The sequence below is a fragment of the Schistocerca gregaria genome, chromosome 6 (assembly GCF_023897955.1).
Source record: "Schistocerca gregaria isolate iqSchGreg1 chromosome 6, iqSchGreg1.2, whole genome shotgun sequence".
Classification (NCBI taxonomy): domain Eukaryota; kingdom Metazoa; phylum Arthropoda; class Insecta; order Orthoptera; family Acrididae; genus Schistocerca; species Schistocerca gregaria.
In genome coordinates this window covers 183142648-183164864 of record NC_064925.1, presented here as the reverse complement: position 1 = coordinate 183164864, position 22217 = coordinate 183142648, and the positions used below count along the sequence as shown (strand labels likewise).

General features: G+C 43.7%; 1 protein-coding gene across 2 annotated transcripts in view; it reads left to right on the top strand.

Moving 5' to 3' along the window:
• LOC126278215 (vacuolar protein sorting-associated protein 54-like) overlaps positions 1-22217 on the top strand; it is a 132026-nt gene that overhangs the window by 43585 nt on the left and 66224 nt on the right. For both annotated transcript variants that reach the window (XM_049978151.1, XM_049978150.1), the window contains exons 5-10: positions 538-716; positions 817-959; positions 1107-1206; positions 1325-1467; positions 1573-1699; positions 2234-2341. In XM_049978151.1, the coding sequence (XP_049834108.1) occupies positions 538-716; positions 817-959; positions 1107-1206; positions 1325-1467; positions 1573-1699; positions 2234-2341 (800 nt within the window). The remainder of the gene's footprint in view (positions 1-537; positions 717-816; positions 960-1106; positions 1207-1324; positions 1468-1572; positions 1700-2233; positions 2342-22217) is intronic.

The window sequence follows — 22217 nt, the reverse complement described above, 5'->3', positions numbered from 1 at the left end:
GTTTCACTTCTTATTGTGGAGGTAACTGCTAAATTTTGCATAAGCAAGTGAGAGACATAATTTCCAGGATGCACGCTTTCTTCAAGCAGGAAGCACGCTCATGTACATGTGCTTACCACAACTGTCACTAGGAATCTTCGACAATGCAATCACCGTCCATGCCTCGATATGCGTGAACTGCCATCATTCATGCATCGGACTATAGTACGTAAGAAATAAATCAGAATCATAGGTGAGATTTCCATTCATTCTTACCATTTATCGGTCTCATTCCAGTTGTAGATAACAGGCTTCAAAAAGCTGTTGTGGTGTCAGAGCCTCGTTCAGTTCTTGTCCTTTTTGAACTTACGAATGTTTTATTACACAGAAATATAGGATAAATGCAAGCTTTTTATATTCTATGGCCAATGCTTTGTAAAAGAGTTTATATCTAGGATTCAGCATTTACATGCAGGACAATGAGTTTAATTTACTATTAGTCTTATCTTCTTTACTCTTAATGAATTTGGGAGATGATTATATTTTTCTGTTTGCTAGAAAAGATCCAACTTGATGTTAGTGGAATTCCAAAGATATTTCTCCAGCCAAATTTTGATCTCACTGTGGAAGAGACATTCAATTCTGTGTTCCCTTTTACAAAGGAACAGGCAACTTTTGGTTCTGATGGTGAGAACACAAAAAATTCTTATAATTCTGGGAAACTAATACAAGAAAAGGTAAGTACTCCACAGCTTTTTAATGTCAGTTCAAATAATAAATGTTCTATGATGTAATCATAAGCTAATGTTTTTATCACAAAGTTGTGTATTTTTTTAGCTTTCTCATTATCTGGATACCGTAGAAGTTCAGATTGCTCACCAAGTTGCCCATAAATCAGAAGCCTTCTTCCATGCTATGACATCTCATGATGCATTATCTGAGCAGATGAGTCAGACTATTAATGATGTTAGAGCCCTCAGGTAAGTAACTACCCAATTATGAAGAGTTTTCAGTATAATGTGTGTAAAAGTTTACCTTATGGCATATAATATTTGTTTAGAGAATTAAATGTATGCATAGATTAAAATTACCTCATGTCTTCACTCACCACATGTTTTTACTTGCAGGGAAAAAATTCAGCATATAGACAAATCTGTTGTGAAGGACTCACTGCAAATACTAAGACTTGAGAGACTGCGATGCAATCATGCAAGTGTGGTTTCAAAGGTAATTATTGACCGCTTCTCTCTCTCTCTCTCTCTCTCTCTCTCTCTCTCTCTCTCTCTCTCTCTCTGTTTCTCTCATATAACTATATAACTGGAAAGCCTTCTGTTTATATTTGTAGCTGCAGTTGATGGCAACAGTTCATCAGACTCAACCCACAATTCAGCTTCTTCTTTCAACTCCAGACTATGTTGCTGCTCTGGAGCTAATTGCTACTACCCAGGAGATACTGGTGAAGGAGCTGGCAGGAATACACAGTTTTCGGTATCTTTTTCTGTTTCTACTGTTATATGATGAGTTTATTGTTTTAAACTTTTTAGTTTGACAGTAACAAATATCTCAACGATATCTCATTGTTATTGTATTTAGGCATTTAGGTTCACAGCTGCTTGAAATGGAGAGGCTTATTGATAAAATGTTAAGCACAGAGTTCGAGAGGTATGCAACAGCTGACTTGAATCGACCACTGAATGACAAGCAACAAATTCTTGAAGGGGTTAGTATTAAGGCTATCTTGTTTTCTTGTTAAAATTCTGTATGGTTTTCTAGTATTTCAGTTCCTCACCAATTCAGAAGAGTATTGTGTACACTGTTTGGTGTTCAGATATAACAGCTCTAGCAAAAATTACTGTAGAAGAAATCATTCACATCAAGTTTTGTCCTCCGTTTATTTTTTCAGAAATGTCAGCTGGCATTTTTATTTGATATTGGTATTCCATTTATGTGCAGTGAAGATCGAAAAGGGGGATGGGTATATGAATAAAATGTGCATGCTTATAAATTACTTGAAAAATGGGAAATATTTGTGACTATTGAAGCAACTTCTAAGTATGGAATTACGGCTTTTCAGAAAATGAAATGTTGGATTTCAATTTTTGTTCTCTTGCTTATGTACATGTGTGATTTTATATTCTGTATTTACATGTGTGTTTCTTTACTGAAATATGATTTGAAAGTCAAGTGAGCTGCTATTATCATAACTAGTTTATCATGTAAGTAAAAAGGTGAAATGTATTGCATCATTTTACAGGACAAACTGGTATCTATAATATTTGGTATGCTGCGACAGAAACATCTGAACTTCATTGACACCTACAAGGAAGAAGCTTTCACAACCATCAAGGCAGTCGTTAAACAGGTTGGCAGACATACTTTATTAGTTACTAAATAGTAAGTACTAAATACTGAATGGCATCAAAGCCAGGTAGTAATTGAAAAAGGCATGAGGCAGTGTGTAGCCTATCCCAATACTATTCAAACTAGAACAAACACTAAAAGAATCCAAAAAGAATTTTGGAAAGAGAATTAAAGTTAAGGGAAAGAAATAAAAAATACTTTCAGGTTTCCAGTGCTATTGTTATTCTGGCAGAGCCTGTGAAGGACTTGTAAAGTCATTTGAATAGAATGGATAGTATCTTGAAACGAGGTGCTAAGATGAATGCTAAAAAGAAAACTGAAGTAAATTAAAGAAGTCTTAAGAGTCGGGGCATGAAATATCACAAGTTTAAATGTAGTAGGAAAGTTAGAATACCGGAAACGGGAAATGAAAAGGTTCAATCTAGATAAGTGGGGGACAGTGAAGTGAAATGGAAAGAAGATCAGGGTAATATCAAGAGCAGCAGAAAATAGTACAACATGAGTAGGTTGCATTATGAATAGGAAAGTAGGTCAGACAGAAAGCTACTTTGAACAGTTCAATGATAAGATTCTTCTCATCAGATTCGACCTGCTTTGGACAGTTCAGTGACAGATTGTTCTCATCATATTTGACAGCAAACAAACATCAACAATGATAGGTCAGGTATAGAAAAAGTGTTATTAGGATATGTAAGGGGAGATGTAAAGGGAGATGGAAAATGTAGCAGTCATGGGGATTAGAGCGTGGTTGTAGGGGAAGGAGTAGAAGGAAGTGTCACGGGAGAATATGGGCTTGGCAATAAGAATGAGAGAGGAGAAAGACTAATAGAGTTCTGCAATAAATTTCAGATGACAGTAGCAAACAGTCTCTTCAACAATGACAAGAGGAAGAGGTATACTTGGAAAAGATCTAGGGACACTAGAAGATTCCAGTTAGAGTACATCACGACCAGACAGAGATTTAGATATCAGATATTGGATTGTAAGGTGTATCTAGGAGTAGATACAGACTGACACAATAATTAGTAATGAAGAGAAAACTGAAACTTAAGAGAATCATCATGTCCCCCTGTGGGTTCGGGGGTAAGAATAGGCCCACGGTATTCCTGCCTGTCGTAAGAGGCGACTAAAAGGAGTCTCAAACGTTTTGGCCTTGTGAGATGGTCCCCTAACGGGTTTGATCTCCATCCTTCTAAATTTTCCGAAGAGCGAGCCGATTGGGGAAGGGCGCCTTACAAGGAGCGATGTGTCCATCATGCATTACCATCTCTAGCCAGGTTTGTCGTCATCGCTTAGCAGTCCCGCTCACCTACCATCTCTTGGGTGTGGATTTGTTCTTGGGTGCAGTTTATTGCAGTCTGCTATGCTGTGTCGCTTTATGCGCCAATGACAATATTGGACTACATCACCTGAAATCCAGCACGGTAGCCAGTCCGTTGTGGTGGGGCCGCCATGTACCCTGTTGGTTGTAGCCCCCTGACTACACAGGGATTGCTCTGCTGATGCCAGCGCCGTTAACTCCCCACGTATGCCAAGGAGTAGATGCCTATCTCCTTGGGGCATTGGGACTCCCGGCAATGGCCATCCTGCCAGGTGGTCGTTGCTGAGGCTGGGTGGCGCCCGTGGGGAGGGCCCTTGGTCGGAGTAGGTGGCATCAGGGCGGATGACCCTCAATGAAGCGTGGTACATCATCTCTTGCTGGCGGCCAGCCGCCAGCAGTCTCTAAGCGTTCCAGGGCTCAATACAACGCAACTACATATGACCCCAAATCGTTCCCCCTCCCTGGCTACACCATGGGAGGAACGAAAGACTAAGGATGCCAGCGAAACATACTCGCCCCGCTACCTGGTGTGTACGAGAGCTGATGGTGAATCCTTTACATCCATGAAGCCTCAGTTCTTCGTCAAGCACTTAGAGGACAAGTTCGGGGAGGTGGAGGGCTTGTCCAAAATGCGCTCGGGCTCGGTTTTGATCAAATCGGCGTCTTCCGCCCAGTCCCGCCGGTTACTCGATTGTAACAAGCTGGGGGATGTTCCGGTTACAATCACGCCCCATAAGAGTCTTAATATGGTCCAGGGCATAATATTCCATCGGGACCTTCTATTGCAGTCCGATGTCAAGCTTCGCGCCAATTTAGAGCGGCGAGGTGTTCACTTCGTCCGGTGTGTACATCGTGGTCCAAGGGATAAGCAGGTTGCCACCGGTGCCTTCATCTTGGCCTTCGAGGGTGATACTTTACCTGAGAAGGTCAAGGTGATGGTCTATCGTTGTGACGTCAAGCCATATATCCCTCCCCCGATGCGGTGCTTTAAGTGCTGGAAGTTCGGGCATATGTCTTCCCGCTGTACTTCCAGCCTCACATGTCGAGATTGTGGACGCCCATCACATCCCAATACTCCATGTGCTCCGCCTCCCATCTGTGTAAACTGCGGAGAGCACCACTCGCCTTGCTCGCCGGACTGCAGGATCTTCCAGAAAGAGTGCAAAATCATGGAGTATAAGACCCTGGACCGCCTGACATACACTGAGGCCAGGCAGAAGTTCGAACGCCTCCATCCTGTTCGAATGACTGCCTCTTACGCCGCGGCTACTACTGTTATGGCCCCATTAGCTCTCCCTCAGACTGCCACCTCTCAGAGCCGGAATGCTACACCTGCCCCCTTGATGGTGGGGGGCACTTCACTCCCTGCTGCTCCTGCACTACCTGCCTCAGGAGCAGCAACCCCCCAACCATCGGGGACATCAGTCTCCACTTCTAAGCTGGGGAAGCCTCAAACTTCCCCGGCTCGAATAGCATGGAAAGGGTCCATTGGGTCCCTTCCTTCCCAGGTTTCCGCCTCTGGGAAGGGTGACGTCAGCCAATGGAAGAAAAGCAGACCAGCGGCTGGTCGCAGGGCTTCCCGCTCCTCCTCCGTCCCGGAGACTGACTCGCTGGAGCCCTCCCAGCCAATGAAACCCAAGGACCAGAGAGACAAGACGAAGAAGAAGACCTCTAAGGCCAAGGAACACGCGGTGGCATCCACCCCACTGCTCCCTACAGGCCCTGCGTCCGAGGTTAAGGTGGAGATCCGGGCGTCCGCTGAGGACCTGGATCTCGCCGGACCCTCAGACACCATGGCAGCAGATTGTACTGGTCCTCCATCGGTGGCAGCAGGTGACCCAGTGGCGTGATCTGCCTCCTCGGTCCCTTCACGCCTTTTTCGGACATGGACAAAGCGATACTCCAGTGGAACTGCAGCGCTTTTTTCCAACACCTTGCTGAGCTTCGCCAACTCATCAGCAGTCACCCTTTCCTCTGCATTGCCCTACAGGAAACTTGGTTTCCGGCAATGCGGACCCCTGCCCTACGTGGGTATCGGGGTTATTACAAGAACCGGGCAGCTTATGAGAGGGTATCTGGTGGAGTCTGCGTCTACATCCTTAACTCTGTCTACAGCGAATGTGTACCTCTTCACACACCTTTAGAGGCTGTCGCTGTAAGGATGTGGACGCCTCAGCCTATTACTGTCTGCAGTTTGTATCTTCCGCCAGATGGAGATGTCTTGCGTCATGTGTTGGCTGCATTGATAGCACAACTGCCTCCTCCTTTTGTGTTACTGGGCGACCTTAACGCCCATAACCCCCTGTGGGGTAGCTCCGCGATTACTGGCCGGGGTAGAGATGTCGAGACTCTTCTCTCGCGGCTTGACCTCTACCTCTTAAACACGGGAGAGCCGACACATTTCAGCGTAGTCCATAGCACATTTTCGGCCATCGACCTTTCTATCTGCAGCCCCGGACTTTCACCATCCATCCACTGGAGTGTCCATGACGACTTATGTGGTAGTGACCATTTCCCCATCTTTCTGTCACTACCACAGCGTCACTCTTCTGAACGCCCCTCCCGATGGGCTCTGAATAAGGCTGATTGGGGCTTGTTCTCCTCTCTCGCCACTATCGCACCTCCTTCCCATGACACCATTGATGCGGTGGTTCAGTCGCTCACCACCGGCATCGTTTCTGTGGCGACATCTGCGATTCCCTGTTCATCCGGGTCCCCTCGGCGGAGGACTGTGCCTTGGTGGGCGCCCGAGATCGCAGAGGCGATTAGAGATTGCCGGCGGGCTCTTCAGCGCCATAAGCGGCACCCGTCCTTGGAGAACCTCATCGTTTTTAAACAGCTCCGTGCCCGTGCCTGACGCCTTATTCGCCAACGGAAGCAGGAGTGCTGGGAACGGTATGTTTCCACCATTGGCGTCCGTACCTCTGCATCGCAGGTTTGGGCTAAGATTAGGCGACTCCATGGCTATCAGCCACCTGTCTCTGTCCCTGGGCTTTTGCTGAATGGAGTGGTGTGTCCTGACTCCAACACGATTGCGGACCGGTTAGCAGCGCATTTTGCTCAGTGTTCCGCATCTACGAATTACCCACTGGTCTTCCGCTCCCGGAAAGAGTGGTTGGAAAGTTGGAGGCTTTCCTTTCACACGCGCCACGCGGAGTCGTACAATGCTCCTTTCAGCGACTGGGAATTCCAGAGTGCACTATCTGCTTGCCCTGATACGGCTCCTGGGCCAGACCGCATCCACAGCCAGATGCTGAAACACCTCTCTGTGAATTGCCAGCGACGCCTCCTAGATGTTTTCAACCGCATCTGGGTTGAGGGTGTGTTCCCGTCTCAATGGCGAGAAAGCATCGTCCTCCCCGTGTTGAAACCTGGCAAGAACCCGCTGGAGGTGGACAGCTACCGCCCCATAAGCCTCAGCAACGTTCTTTGCAAGTTGCTAGAACGTATGGTGAGCCGGAGGTTGAGTTGGCTCCTCGAGGCCTTCTGGCTCCGTCTCAGGGTGGGTTCCGTAAAGGCCGCTCTGCCGTCGATAATCTGGTCTCCCTAGAGTCTGCCGTCCGTACAGCCTTTGCACGCCGCCAACATCTGGTTACCGTCTTCTTCGACATGCGGAAGGCGTACGATACGACTTGGCGATATCACATCCTGGCCACACTTCATGGGTGGGGTCTTAGGGGCCCGCTCCCGATTTTTATTCAGAATTTTCTGTCGTATCGTTCCTTCCGCGTGCAAGTTGCTGCGTCCCATAGTTCCTCCTGGTTCCAGGAGAACGGGGTCCCACAGGGGTCTGTCCTCAGTGTCTCCCTGTTTTTAATTGCGATCAATGGGCTCGCTGAGGCAGTGGGATCGTCCGTCGCAGCTTCGTTGTATGCAGACGACTTCTGCCTCTACTACAGCTCTGCTGGCATTGCAGTTGCTGAGCGCCAGCTGCAGGGCACTATCCGCAAGGCGCAGTCGTGGGCTGTAGCGCACGGCTTCCAGTTTTCGGCCGCTAAGACCTGCGTTATGCATTTCTGCCGGCATTGCACGGTTCACCTTGAGCCACGCCTTTACCTTGACGGTGAACCTCTTGCTGTGGTAGAGACGCATCGGTTCTTGGGACTGGTATTTGATGCCCGGTTGACTTGGCTGCCTCATATTAGGCAGCTTAAACAAACATGCTGGCGGCATTTAAACGCTCTCCGTTGCCTTAGCCACACCGGATGGGGTGCCGATCGGTCCACCCTACTCCGGCTGTATCAAGCGCTGATCCAGTCCCGCCTTGATTATGGGTGTGTGGCTTATGGTTCGGCATCGCCATCAGCATTGCAATTGCTGGATCCCATCCATCACTGCGGGATCCGACTCGCCACAGGAGCATTTCGGACAAGCCCTGTTGACAGCTTACTTGTGGAGGCTGGTGTTCCTCCATTGCGGATCCGGCGCGACCGACTTCTGGCCGCTTATGCTGCCCACGTTTGTAGTTTGCCAGGGCATCCCAACCACCGTCTCCTGTTCCTGCACTCGATCGTCCATCTGCCAGACAGGCGGCCCCGGTCAGGGTGTACGATCGCGGTTCGCATCCGGGCTCTACTGTGTGGGATTGAGTTTTTTCCTCTCCCGCCTGTTTTCCGGGCCAATCTCCGTCTGCTCCCTTGGTGTGTGCGCCGACCATGCATTCGGCTGGATTTGGCACAGGGTCCGAAAGACTCGGTCCCTCCTCCGGCCCTCCGCCGCCGCTTTGTTTCTCTCCTTGCCGAGTTTCCCGGATCTGCCGTGGCCTATACCGACGGTTCGATGGTCTCTGGTCGCACTGGTTACGCTCTTACTCTAGAGGATCATTGTGAGCAACGGTCGCTGGCACCCGGGAACAGTGTATACACTGCCGAGTTGGTTGTCATCTATCGCGCCCTCGAGTGTATCCGCTCCCGCTCAGGTGAGTCCTTTGTCATCTGTAGTGACTCCCTGAGTGGTTTACGAGCTCTTGACCAGTGCTTTCCTCGTTCCCGTCTGGTGATGGCCATCCACGAGTCGCTCCATGCTCTTGCCCGTTGCGGCCGCTCCGTGGTCTTTGTTTGGACCCCAGGTCATGTCGGCATCCCGGGCAATGAGCGGGTTGACACGCTGGCTAAACAGGCAGTGAGTTCACCGGCTCTGGAACTCGGCCTTATGGAGTGTGATCTCCTGTCGCTTTTGCGCCAGAAAGTGCTTGGTGCCTGGGGTGACGAGTGGCGCACCCTGCCCACGCCCAACAAACTTCGGGCGGTAAAGGAGACGACCAGTGTGTGGCGCTCCTGCATGCAGGCCTCTCGGGAGGACTCTGTCGTCCTCTGCCGGCTGCACATTGGCCACACGTGGCTGACGCACGGCCATTTGTTGCGCCGGGAGGACCCACCGCTATGTCGCTGCGGCGCAGCTCTGACGGTGGTCCACATTTTGGTGGACTGCCTGCTTTTAACAGGACTCAGGCAGACGTTTGCGCTGCCTGATACCCTCCCTGCCCTTTTATGTGATGACGTTGCTATGGCGGACCTCGTGTTGAGTTTTATTCGGGCAGGGGGTTTTTATCGTATGATTTGAGTGTTTGTCCTTTTATTTCCTGTATTGACTTGGGCCTTTGGCCTGTGGTTTTAAACTGTGGGTTTTAATGTCATTTGGTGGTTGGCTTTTCCTTATTTTCATGGTCGGCCAACCACCTTCACACTCGGTGTGATTTTAGTTACGTTTGTCTGGTCTTTGTTAGTCTTTCTTGTATTGTGTCATCCCTTGTCTCAGTTTTCCGTTTTTAACGACTGACAGTTTTTATTTCGTGTGATTTTATCGTGGAACAAGGGACCGATGACCTTAGCAGTCTGGTCCCTTCAATCCCACACCCAACCAACCAGAATCATCATGAAGGGTCAGTGTGGAGTGAATTGAAATACTGAAGTACTGAGGAATGACGAGATGCATTTGTAGTTTGCTAATGATGTGGATACTGTGATAAGGAATATGACAATAGGGCGGTTCAGTAGAAGGACAGTGGACATCTCTAACAAGGGTAATCACAGGTGTTGGACAGTCAGGCGTAGGTACAAGGAAGATAATTCCGAAGACACCTTGGTTACTAGAAGAAATACTTCAGGTGATTGACTAAAGGAGGAAATACAAAAATTACAAAAATATTCAGGGACATATAGGAATAAAAGCCTGTAGGAATGGAAATAATGCAGCAAAATGCTGAAAGAAATTGAAAAAGAAATTGTCTTTGACATTATGTTAACATGCTGTGGCCAATATGAGTTGTTATATTATTCTTAAATATCAGGTACTCAAAGATGCCTTGTAAATCTTTCTATTGATTATCAGCTTGGACAGATCTGTGCTGCCCTCAGTGGATCTTACAACACATTAACAGCATTTCATGATCTTAATCAACATGTAAGTCACATAGTGATGTTGCATCGTTTTACAATAAAAGGTAGCAAGGAACATGAGTGTGTCAACATAAATAACACAAATATAAAATATACATCATGTTGTACTGATGACCTAGTGCACTTATTCATTTAATACCACAGTGGAACCTATGTTGACCTCGACAAAGATAGTTTTATCTGTGAATGTGAGATAGTCTTTTGTTTTTTGCAAATGACAAATCTCGAAAAAAATCTAGTCTCATAATCATGTAAATGAAGTAGGTTCCAGTGGATATAAGTTGTAATGGTAAGATGAAGTTGGAAAGCTGCATCAGACAAGTCTTTGGACAGAGACCTCAACAACAACTAGTACAGTGTCACATTATTAGAGAGATAATCTTCCCAACTATTTAAAATTTTTATGCGTACACACTTACAGAAATATCATGAAAGATAACATAAGATTCATAAATAGACGAAGATTACTGTTTTGCCTGTTAACAAAACAGAGACACAGAGGTGTCAAGTACTAAAGATTCATAAAAAAATTACTTCGGCAGTAGTAGTGCTAGTAGTTTAGAAGGATAACAAACATTTAAAATGCTATGCGTGTTAGCACTTCAGGGAGAGTGCCTTTAACCATGACATTCAGCAGACTACAATTGTTGAAACATCACAGCAGCTGCTAAGTAGCTACTCCTCTCCTGTCACTTTCAGCCTCTCTTTCCATCAAGTCACAGCAATATTGAGGATTTTCCTCGCACTGGAAGGCCTCGTACTGCACACACTCCAGACAATGTGCAGAGAGTTAATGAATTGGTGACTGCTGACAGACGCATCACAGTGAACGAATTGTCTTGCTACGTCGGGACAGGGGAATGAAGTGTTTGCAGAATACTGAAAGTGTTGGCGTTAAAAAAGGTTTGTGCCAGGTGGGTTCCCAGGATCACAAAACTTGGATGGACAACCCTGAAACACCCGTCTTACAGTCCTGATATGGGTCCATGTGACTATCATCTCTTTGGGAAACTAAAAGACTCTCTTCATGGAACAATGTTTGAAGATAACTCCCTTGTGCACGCTGCCAAACAGTGGCTCCAACAGGTTGGTCCAAAATTTTACCGTGCAGCTATACAGGCACTGGTTCCAAGATGGCGTAAGGCAGTTGAGAGGAATGGAAATTATGTGGAAAAATAAAAATATTGTTCCTAAAGCTTGTATCTACACACTGTAAAACTTTCAAACATGTAGAATAAAAGATGGATAAAAAAATAGTGTTTATTTCTTTTGGAGTGACGCTCGTATATCATATTCCTAAAATTGTTCAAATATTTGTCAAACAACAAAAAACTTGTCGGATGTACCTCTGTGTGGTCTGAATCCACATTGGTATTCGCAGAGTATATTATCGACACACTTCTTTATTCTTTCATTCAGCACTCCGGAAAAACTCTTATATACTGTATTCTGTAGGGTTATGCCTCTGTAGTTTTCACAATTGAGATTTTCTCCTTTCTTATATATTAGGCATATTATTCTTGTATTCCACTCCTCCAGCATGGTTTCATTTACCCATATGTTATTTAATAGTTGAAATATTTCAAGTCTCAGAGGCTGCCCCCTTGATTTTACTATGAGGGTTTAATGAAAAGTAATGCCTCCACCTTCATTAACTGTGTTTGGATGGGAGTATCTTAATAAATCACACTCCGAAATAATCCTTAAAATGTGATCTTTAATTACCAGTATTCACTTTTCCACATAATCACCAGCCAATTGGATACATTTCTTCCAACGATGAACAAGTTTTCTCAAGCTGTGACGGAAGAAGTCGGTACTCTGTTTCCGCAACCACAGTCTCAGAGTTCTCTCAACACCCTCATCAGAAGCATAATAATGTCCTTGCAGATCGTCTTTTATTATCGGGAACAGATGGAAGTCAGATGGTGCTAAATCTGGACTGTATGAAGAATGCTGTATGGTGGTGATTCAGTCTCTGAAGTTCTGCTGTAGTATCACGTGAAATGTGGGGTTTGGTACTGTCATTTGGCAGGAAAACATTTCCCCTTTCCTTTCAGACCTTTTTTAGCCTTGCAGCATTGTGATGTAACGCTCTGAGTTTATTGTTGTTCCACGATCAAGGAAATAAACGTGGATAACACTTTCTGTGTCCTAGAACACTGTGGCCATGATTTTTCCAGCTGAGGGTTGCATCATGAATTTCTTTTTTTTTTCTGGGGTGAGTCTTTGTGTTGATATTACACTGACTGATGTTTCATTTCTGGGTCATAATGGTGTACCCACATTTCATCTCCTGTCACAATTGAATGGAGAAAGGCGTCACCTTCATTCTCATAATGCGAAAGGAATTCCTGGCAAATTTCTGTTCTGTGCGCTTTCATTTCAGGAGTCAGTATCTGGGGCACCCGTCATGCACAGATCTTCCGACAGCCAAGCAAAACAATAATGTGACCCACACGTTCTTGTGAAATGCTGATTGTGATTGCAATTTCTCTCTGAGTGATACGACGATAGTCCTGAATCAGTCTGTCAACATTTTGCTTTTGAAACTCTGTGGTTGCTGTCACCGGACGTCCAACTCTGTTTGTCACGCAGATCAGGTGTTCTCACCTCAACATTTTTAAATGTACTCGCCCAGTGGCGCACAGTACTCACATCAACACAATCACAATAAACTGCTTTCATTCTGTGATGAATTTCCTTTGGGGTGACAACTTCTGCTGTCAAGAATTCAATTACTGCATGTTGCTGAGATCCCATTCACCTCCTGAGCAGGGTTCCATAATTTACACTGTAACAACACCACCATTCAATGCTAAGGCTTCCTGCCAGCTGGAGCTGTAGAGAAGAGGCTACGGAACAAGCCAGTACCTGCTGCGAACTGTTGAAGAGTTAGAAGGTGGAGGCATTACTTTGCAGTCAACGCTCATAGTTATGACATGATCCCATCTTCAAGGGATGCACTATTATTTTTTAGTTTATTTATCACTGCTTCCACTTCCAGCATTGTTGGGTTTTGTGCCTCATCCCTTTCAATTCCTCTTGCCTCTGTGTTCTCTTACTGTTCCTGTGTACCTCTTGGGGAGCCTGATTTGAGTTTTTGGTGAGCATATCTTCAAGTATTCTGCGCATCATTTCTTGATCATCTCTTATTATCTCACTGTTTCTGTTTTTGCATGCATTTTGTTTTGGTTGAAAATTTCTTCTCATCTTTCCCACGGCATGATAGAATTTCTTTGTTCCATTGTGTTCCTTTAATTCTTCTGTCTCAGTAAACTTTGATTTCAGCCATTCCTATTCTTTTTCTTGCATATTCTGTGGGCATTGGATCTTAATGCTTTGTACACTCCCACGTTTCTTCTCGTTTATGTCTGTATCATTCTCAGTCGTGCTGCATTTTTATGTTCTATTACTAACCTGCATTCATCATCAAACCAATCATTTTGTGCATTTCTTCTCATCGGGACAATGTCTTTTGCTGCTGCTTTCAGCGTTTTCTGGATTTTAGTCCATCCCTCTTGGATTCCCATTGTTTCCTCATTGCAGTAAGTGCATCTCTTAACTTTTTCTTGGTATGCTTTCACAACTTCTGGCCCCCTACTGGTCCGGGGGTTGGAATAGGCCCGAGGTATTCCTGCCTGTCATAAGAGGTGACTAAAATGAGTCTCACATGTTTCGGCCTTTATGTGATGGTCCCCTGTGGGGTTCAACCTCCAGATTTCAAAATTTTTCCCGAAGAGCAGTCCAGTTGGGGAAGGGTGCCTTACATGGTGCATCATGTCCATTGTGCACTGAGATGTTCTGCATCCCATGTCAAGGTGGATCTGCACATCTGCTCATTTTCGAGCTGTTGAGCGAAGTCACCCTCCATCCACTATGCAGTATTGTTTTTTGTTCTGACGATGGTAATGGACTTATTTGCATCTGATACCAGCACCATAGCCAGTCCATTCTGGTGGGGCCGCTATGTACATGTACCCTGTTGGTTGTAGCCTCCTGACCACACAGGGATCGCTCTGCTGATGCCTGCGCCTCGAACTCTCCATGTGTGCCAAGGGGTAGATGCCCATCCCCCTGCCAGGTGGCCTTTGCTGCGGCTGGGTGGCGCCCATGGAGAGGGCCCCTGATTGGAGTGGGAGGCATCAGGACAGATGACACATGTTGAAGTGTAGTACATCATCTCTTGCTGATGGTCAAACACCAGCAGTCTCTAAGCATTCATGCGCTCAATTCAACGTACAGAAGTACGGCCCCAAATCATTCCCCTTCCTGGCCACATCATGGGAGGAACGTCAGGCTAAGGATGGCAGTGGATCTTACTTGCCTCAGTACCTTGTTTGTTCGAGAGCTGAAGATTCTTTAATGATAATGAAACCTCAGTTTTTTGTTGAGCATTTAGAGAAGTTTGGGGAAGTGGAAGGATTGTCCAAAATGAGATCTGTGTCAGTCTTGATCAAAACAGCATCCTCTGCCCAGTCACAGGAGTTACTCACTTGTGACAAACTGGGGGATGTTTCTGTAGCCATCAAGTGCCATAAGAGCTTATATGGTCCAGGGGATCATATTTCACCTTCTTTTGCAGTCTGACAATGAGCTGCGCTCCAATTTAGAGCGGTGAGGTGTACATTTCGTTTGGCGTGTCCACTGAGGTCAGAGGGAGAATCAGGTTGCCACCGGTGCCTTCATCCTGGCCTTTGAGGGTGATACATTTCCCGAGAAGGTCAAGGTGATGAACTATTGCTGTGATGCAAAGCCCTATATCCCCCCCCCCCCCCCTCCCCCCAGTGCCATGCTTTAAATACTGGAAGTTCAGCTATATGTTTTCCCGCTGTACTTTCAGTGTCACATGTCAAGATTGAGGATGCCCATTACATCCCAATACTCCATGTATTCCGCCTCCCATCTGTGTCAACTGCAGAGAGCACCATTCACCTTGCTTGGCAGACTGCAGGATTCTCCAGAAAGAAAGGAAAATCATGGAGAATAAGACCCTGGACTGACTGATGTACACTGAGGCCAAGAGGAAATTTGAACGTCTACATAACACCATCTTACGCTGCTGCTCCAACAGTTCTAGCCCCATCAACTCCATCAAACCCAGTCACCTCTCAGAGCCAGAGGGCTACACCTGCCCCCCGGATGGTGAGGGGCACCTGTCTTCATGTTGCTCCTGAACCACCTACTTCAGGAGCAACTTCCCACCAACCATTGGGGAAGTCCGTTCCCACTTCTGAGCCGGAGAATCATACAACTTCTTTGGCTCCTCTCGCTAGGATGGCTCCTTTTGGCTCACTTCATTTCCAGGTTTCTACTAGAGGAAAAGATGATACCCGCCAGTAGCTGACGAGTCCAAAAGCAGCTGGTTGTAGGGCTTCACGCTCGTCCTCAGTCCCAGAGACTGATTCTGTGAAGTCCTCCCAGCCAGGGAAACCCAAGCAACAGCACGAGAAATAAGAAAAGGAGACACCCAAGAACGAGGAACTTGCAGTGGCACGCACACCACTGCTACCTACAAACTCTGTGTCTGAGGGTGGGGTGGAGATTCTGGCATCCACTGAGGACCTGGATCTCCCCGGACCTTCAGACAATGGATATAGACTGCTCAGGCAATAAGTTGGCGGCAATAGATGACCCTGAGGCGTAAACTGTCTCATTGAATGCTCCATGCCTTCAGAGTCTCACAATGACGTCATCCTCAAGTGGAGTTGCGGCAGTTTTTTCCACTGTCTGGCTGAGCTACGGCAACTGTTGAGCATTACACCTTCTTTCTGCATCACCCTCCAGGAAACCTAGTTCCTGGCAATGCAGACCCCCTGCCCTCTACAGCTATAAGGGATACTACAGGGACTGTAGAGTATCAGATGGAGTTTGCATTTATGTCCTAAAATCAGTCTGTTGTGAAACTGGGTCCCTTCATACCCCTCTTGAAGCTGTGGCTGTCAGAGTAAGGGATGACATAGGAGAAATAACTGTCTGCAGTGTATACGTTCCTCCAAATGGTGTGGTACCCCTGAATGTATTAGCTACACTGGTTGATCAACTCCTTAAACCTTTCCTACTTTTGGGATATTTTAATGCCCATAGCCCCTTGTAGGGTGGCACCATGCTTACTGGCTAAGGCAGAGATGTCGAAACTTTACTGTCTCGGTTTGACCTCTGCCTCTTAGATACTGGGTCTGCACACATTTCAGTGTGGCTCATGGTAGTTGCTCGGCCGTTGATTTATCAATTTTCAGCCCAGGACTTCTCCCATCTACCCACTGTAGAGCACATGACAACCTGTGAGTTAGTGACCACTTCCCCATCTTTTTGTCACTTCACCGGCATCATGTCCATGGACACGTGCAGCTTCTCACATCAATAATAGACGTGGCATGTTGTGCCTTTACTAACATGTAGTCGATTTGATTGACTACTCCACTTACATTTGATTTTCATGTTTCAAGATGTATTCTTTTATGTGGAAAACGTGCTCCTGATGATTAGATTATTTCTAGCAGCAAACTTACATAACGTTTCTCCATTCTCGTTACTTTCTTTATGTAATGTGTATCTCCCAGATACTCTTTCGTATTCGCTTCGCCCAACCTGTGCATTAAAATCCCCCAGACTAAGAGGAGATCATACCTTTGTACTTCACTGCATGCCCTTTTTAGATCTTCATAAAACTTTTTCTTTGTTTCTTCATCTTCTTCATCTGCTTCCTCTGTTGGTATGTATGCTGTTATGATAAGTATATTTCTGTATTTCCCTTTCACTCTATGTCTGCTAAGTCTTTCATTTATGGGTTCAAATTCCAAAACACTTTTACCAACCTCCTTTGTTATTATGAATCCTGTTCCTGCTTGTACTGTTCTTCTGTCTGATCTACTATACAGCAGAGAATACTGGGGTACATCTATCTGTCCTTGTCCTTGTAATGTTACTTCTTGTAGCTCTACAATGAACTTTAACTTCATGATCTCATCGGCTATTTTTTTTCTCCATTTTTCCGGGTTTCAACGTCGTTTGTACCTTCCATGTTACTATTGACAAATCTACTGTCCCTTACTTAGTTGAGGTTGTGTGTATTTTGTGTCCCATCTATCATCCGTGTCTCTTGTTGAGGTTCTGTAATATTTCATTTTTACAATGTGTGGTTATCAGCCCCAGCCCAATCCCCATCTTGGAGGACCTAGATTTATTTAGGGTTTAATTTCCTAGGGTGATTGGCTTCCCTACTGCTACAGAGCTTCCCCCCCCCCCCTCCCCCCCCCTCCCCCCTCTCCCCCTGCCCTATCTTGCGGGACACACTTTGTCTGGCTTCTCAGTAGAGACCAGTCCAGCTTAGGTGACGCTGCCAGTAGCTTTGCTACCACCAGCGTATCGTTAACTTCATCGATGCATGCAAACCCTCCCGCCTGGCACTGCAGGTGCCTACGATAAGGCAGTGTCCCCTGAGAGGGTGCTCTACCCTCTGGTGGTCATAATTCTAGTTCACTTATGCTCGAGCTGACTGCTAATTTATAGCATCTGTGCTCTACAATATAGAGACCAGAAAACAAAATCTGTCGTTGTATTTTGACCACACTGAAAGTTTTCCCATAACATGTGAATACGGGGTGTATATGCAGACAAAACGCAAAAATACCCAGATTTTCCTGGATTTCCCCTTTAAAAACAAATGTTTTCCCAGCTGAAAATACACTATAGCTCGGGTGAAAGTACACTTTTTGTATGTTAAGTGACCATATACTTTCCCGCAGAGCTGCTAAACTTATCAATCATATAAATGGTAAATCTTTTTATTCACCAGCCTGGAACTTCCTGGCGCTTTGGGAAACAAAACCCAACAAAAAACGACCCATTTTGGATACGCCTTTGATGTGTGGGAACATATACGCTGTATATTTTCATATTACGAAAGTATATATATGAATTCCACCAAATAAACCATGGTAGTTTCCAAAGCACTGAAATAGAAATTGTGTTGCACGATACGCTTTTGTCTGCCAATCATAACTCATTTCACGTGATCTCACCAGCCAATGACAGCATATTTTCAGAGCATAGACAAAAATGTAGTCAGCCAATAGCAACCTCACTGTTAAGTAACATGAACAGACAAATAGGAAAAGTTAATTTTTAAATTAATATATGTAGAATACAGCTGCAAGAAACGCTGAGCTTTCTTGTGTAATATTGGTCTTCAAAATTTGTTTGCTGCTTTTTCTCTGAGAGTATGGTTAGACAGGATCCCAAGAGCACCATTTAAATTTGCAGCAGAGTTTCACTTCTGTATACTGGTTATTTTTTGTCTTACCTGGAAGAACATGTATTGAGCACTTCAGCTTTTCCATAAAAAAGCTTGTTACCAAAGATTCTTACCTTACACTTTTTTTTAAGAGTTGTTATACTTTTTGCCATCATTATTTTATAATTTGTAATATAAGAAAAAACTAAAATAAATATGAAAAACCAATCTTGAAGTGTGGTTTTTTTAGTGTTTGTTACCCTTTATGATCTATAAAACATAAATGCACCAGTATTTTTAAATAATGGCATAAATGCCTGTTCTTTTCGGCATGAAATTTTTCTAAGGGTCTGGTCTACAGAGTGTACATGTTTTGAATGAGTCAAACCGTCCGTGATTTAAGAAGTTCTTTGCATGTTCTCACAGGTAACGTAATTCATCATGTGTAAAAGGTAATTTACTTTAAAAGTAATGCTTCTCAAACCACCACTCACAATATAATCCCATTACCCATTAAATATGTCAATAGTTACTGACATCACACTCATTGAAAGCAGTTTGTGCCACGAAGTATTGCATAGTCTTTGTCCTGAAGCTTTAAACACATTTTACTGCATACAGACATTTCTTTTGGCACTGCTTCTTGTTGCAGATGGCACATTTTCTTTGCAACTAAAATTTTATTTTGGTGGTGGTCTCTCATTTACTTTTCATTGCTACAGTCTTACTCTGCAGTAACAGGCTAAAGTAAAATTCTTTTTTAGCATCTCAGTTATTACCAGTCATTATTACAAAAATTTAACTGAATACTAAAACAATAAAAAATTCCCAGAATTCTGAAAAATTCCCATGTTTTTTTCCCCAGATGAGAAAATTCCCACACTATTCCGATTTGTCCTGGAGTTTTTGCTCCTTAGAATAGTTACTTTTCTTACTACTCCTGTGCTAAACACTTAGTCAGCTCTGTTTGTAGTATTGTTAAGTATGGATCAGATGGCTATGAATACGAACAAAAGATCAAAATCAACATTCTGTCAATTTTGTAATTATCGAATTAGGTGGGTTGAGTCAGGTAGCGCACGACTTACCAGTTGGAAAATGTTGCTGCTTCTCAACAGAAATGGTAATTTATTGGAACCTTAAACAGAGCTAGCCAAAAGAAGAAAACAAGTAAAAGAACATTTCAGAAAAAAATTAATTCTTTTGCAAAAGCACACATTCCAATGAGAAAGCTACCCAGTCCCAATTTCATTTTAACAGATAGTTTAAAAGCCCTGTGGCTTTGTCTTCAGGCACATACATAACAATCTTTTAAATTTATATGTCTAATCATTTACAAAAGGAAAAGAAAAAAAAAAAAAACAACTGTGGCAATAAGTTGCAATCTTACCTTATATTCATCTCAGTGTCAACTTCTAATCTTCGAGCTTATACAAAATTCTCATTGCTTGTGTAGATGTATGAAGGGTGTCCCAATAAACACAGTAAAAGTAACATTAGTTACATGTGGAAAACAATGGGACATATGTCTGCCAAATCTTTGTTGACAAATTCTAACTCTGTTTACAAACTCTTAATGTTTCTTTCTTTCTTTCCCTTTTTTTCTGACTTAGTTTCCATAATGACGCACTCAGTTTGCTGTTGTAACTTGGGAAACATTTTTGGTATGTTTGTGAAAATATGTAACTTCATGTAGCTTCAGAGGAAGTAGTAACACTGTGTCTTGTCTCAAGTTCTTGGTGGGCAGATCTCCATAGCTTGAGATTACATGCCCAGGAAATTTCTCCTGCAACAGTTAGCATGGTTCACATATGGCCATCTTGTTTGAACCACCTGTTTTAAAAGTCCATCCTCCTTCAGTTAGGGCCAAAGAAACTCAAATACTATGTTTACCATCACTGAATTACCTGATTAATTCTCTTAAAAACCACTACTCAGTTACCTGATTCATTCTCTGAAAAACTATGGCCGAGCCACTCTGGCTTCCCAAAATCCACGCCAAGCAGTTGCTCATTTTACGTACACTGGCTTTCAAAGTGTTGCTCGAGGCTTCTTTGTTGCCCAAATCTGACAACTGTGCTAGTTGATGTAGCCACCCAGAAGGAAATGCACTTAATCATTAAACTGATGTTCCTCATAAAATTGTCATCCACATTTTGGCTGTCCACCACCCAATTGGTAAATTGACACCATTGAAAATGATCAGTTGGCAGTAGTTGTTTCATGAGTTGGACGTTGTAATGGTGTAGACGAACATCCACTTACTTCAAGGTTTTCAGTGCATTGTCAAATTGTGGATGAATTCAGATACCCTTTTACTGACTAAAAATCATATACACTTTATGAAATATCTCTAAATGACACCTGAACAGTGGAAAGTGTTGCCAACCTATCAGAATGAAAATAGCATGCAAGTTAAATTGTGCATTCTTATTGAGAAATGGTACAGATCACTCAGGTCTCAGATGTTTCATCGTCATTCTTCTCAAGATTTCGTACATTTGCTGTCTCTCGCAGTACTAAATGTATAAGTATTTTGAAGGTATCATACTATCCTACATACTTCAATCCAGTGGCAAACCCAAAATGAAATTTATGTATTTGATGCCTCTTTACTTTTTGGGAATGTAAACTATTTTATATACAATAACTCTTCATGTTTATATTTAATCTGCTATTTTAGTAAGTATTTTTAAGATCTGAGATGCCAGTAATAGTTCTTACCTCTCTCTTTTACATTGGAAGGCTTTGTAAATTTCATAGCATATATTAAAATAATCTACATACATCTTATCTACCATTACTCTTGGAGAATTATAAATATTAGGCACTACCATCTAGAGTCCATATTGATTCAGGCAGTCTAGGAAAAAATCTTGCCTTTATAATATCAGATGTTACGAAGTTTAGCATATGTTAAAATGAAAGACTAAGTAAGGAAAAGGTATTCTTTTGTTTTCTCCAAAAAAAATTTCTACTCTGGGATACTGCCCTCTAAAGATGACTGCGCATACCATTTTGAAGCTGCGAATTTTGGAAAAAAATTTAAAATGCTGTATCTCTAGAACAGTTCTAGATATTTTGTTGGTTTTTGTTTCTATTATAATTACAAAGAAATCCTCCATTTGTACTTAACTGTCAAAGTTCTTTTACTAAAGTGTTTTGAACTGTTTTATTACATTATCACATAACAGGCTCGTAAAAATGAAAACATAGACTATTATAACATAATTTTAGTTTTGAAAGATGAGTAAGAGACTCATTTTTCAAGCATTTTAAATAGTTCCAAAATGTATGTGAAAGGTCCAAACACTTGTAAAGGTTTCAATTTTTCTGTTTTGTACTTAAATTAGCCAGTGAATGAACTAAAAATGTGTTCCACTGCTTCAGTATCTTCCTTTGATATAGTGATGGCTTCCTGTTGAACCAATAGGAACTGGAGCACTTACAATCTTCAAAACATTGTGAACTGGAAGTGAGCACTGATGGCATTGTTGCTGTTCTTCAGCTTGAAACCTATACCCAGCAGTTAGTCCATGTGGTAGCATGAAGAAATGAAATTGTAGAATTTAGTTTCACTCATAACTGGTGCCCATAATCTCTACAATCCACCAGTCACGGTCATACAAATACGCCACAAACATCCCCTTTCTCAGGTTGCGAATCTGAATATTATCTAGCTGTTTCTGAGGTGTTGGCTGAAAAATAGGAATTTCTTCTTTCTTGTTCTTTAAAGTGCGTGAAACGTGAGTTGGCGCATCACTTTGAGTCCAAAAGTGTTTCTTCTGAATTCCTTTCGCAGTAGTAGTTTGTTTGGACCATTCTTCTTTTTTCTGCTCACGGAATTCTTCGATATCCTCTTTGGACAAAAGAATGAGGGCTGTGGATGTACAATATTTCACGACTCTCGTAAAATCCTCAG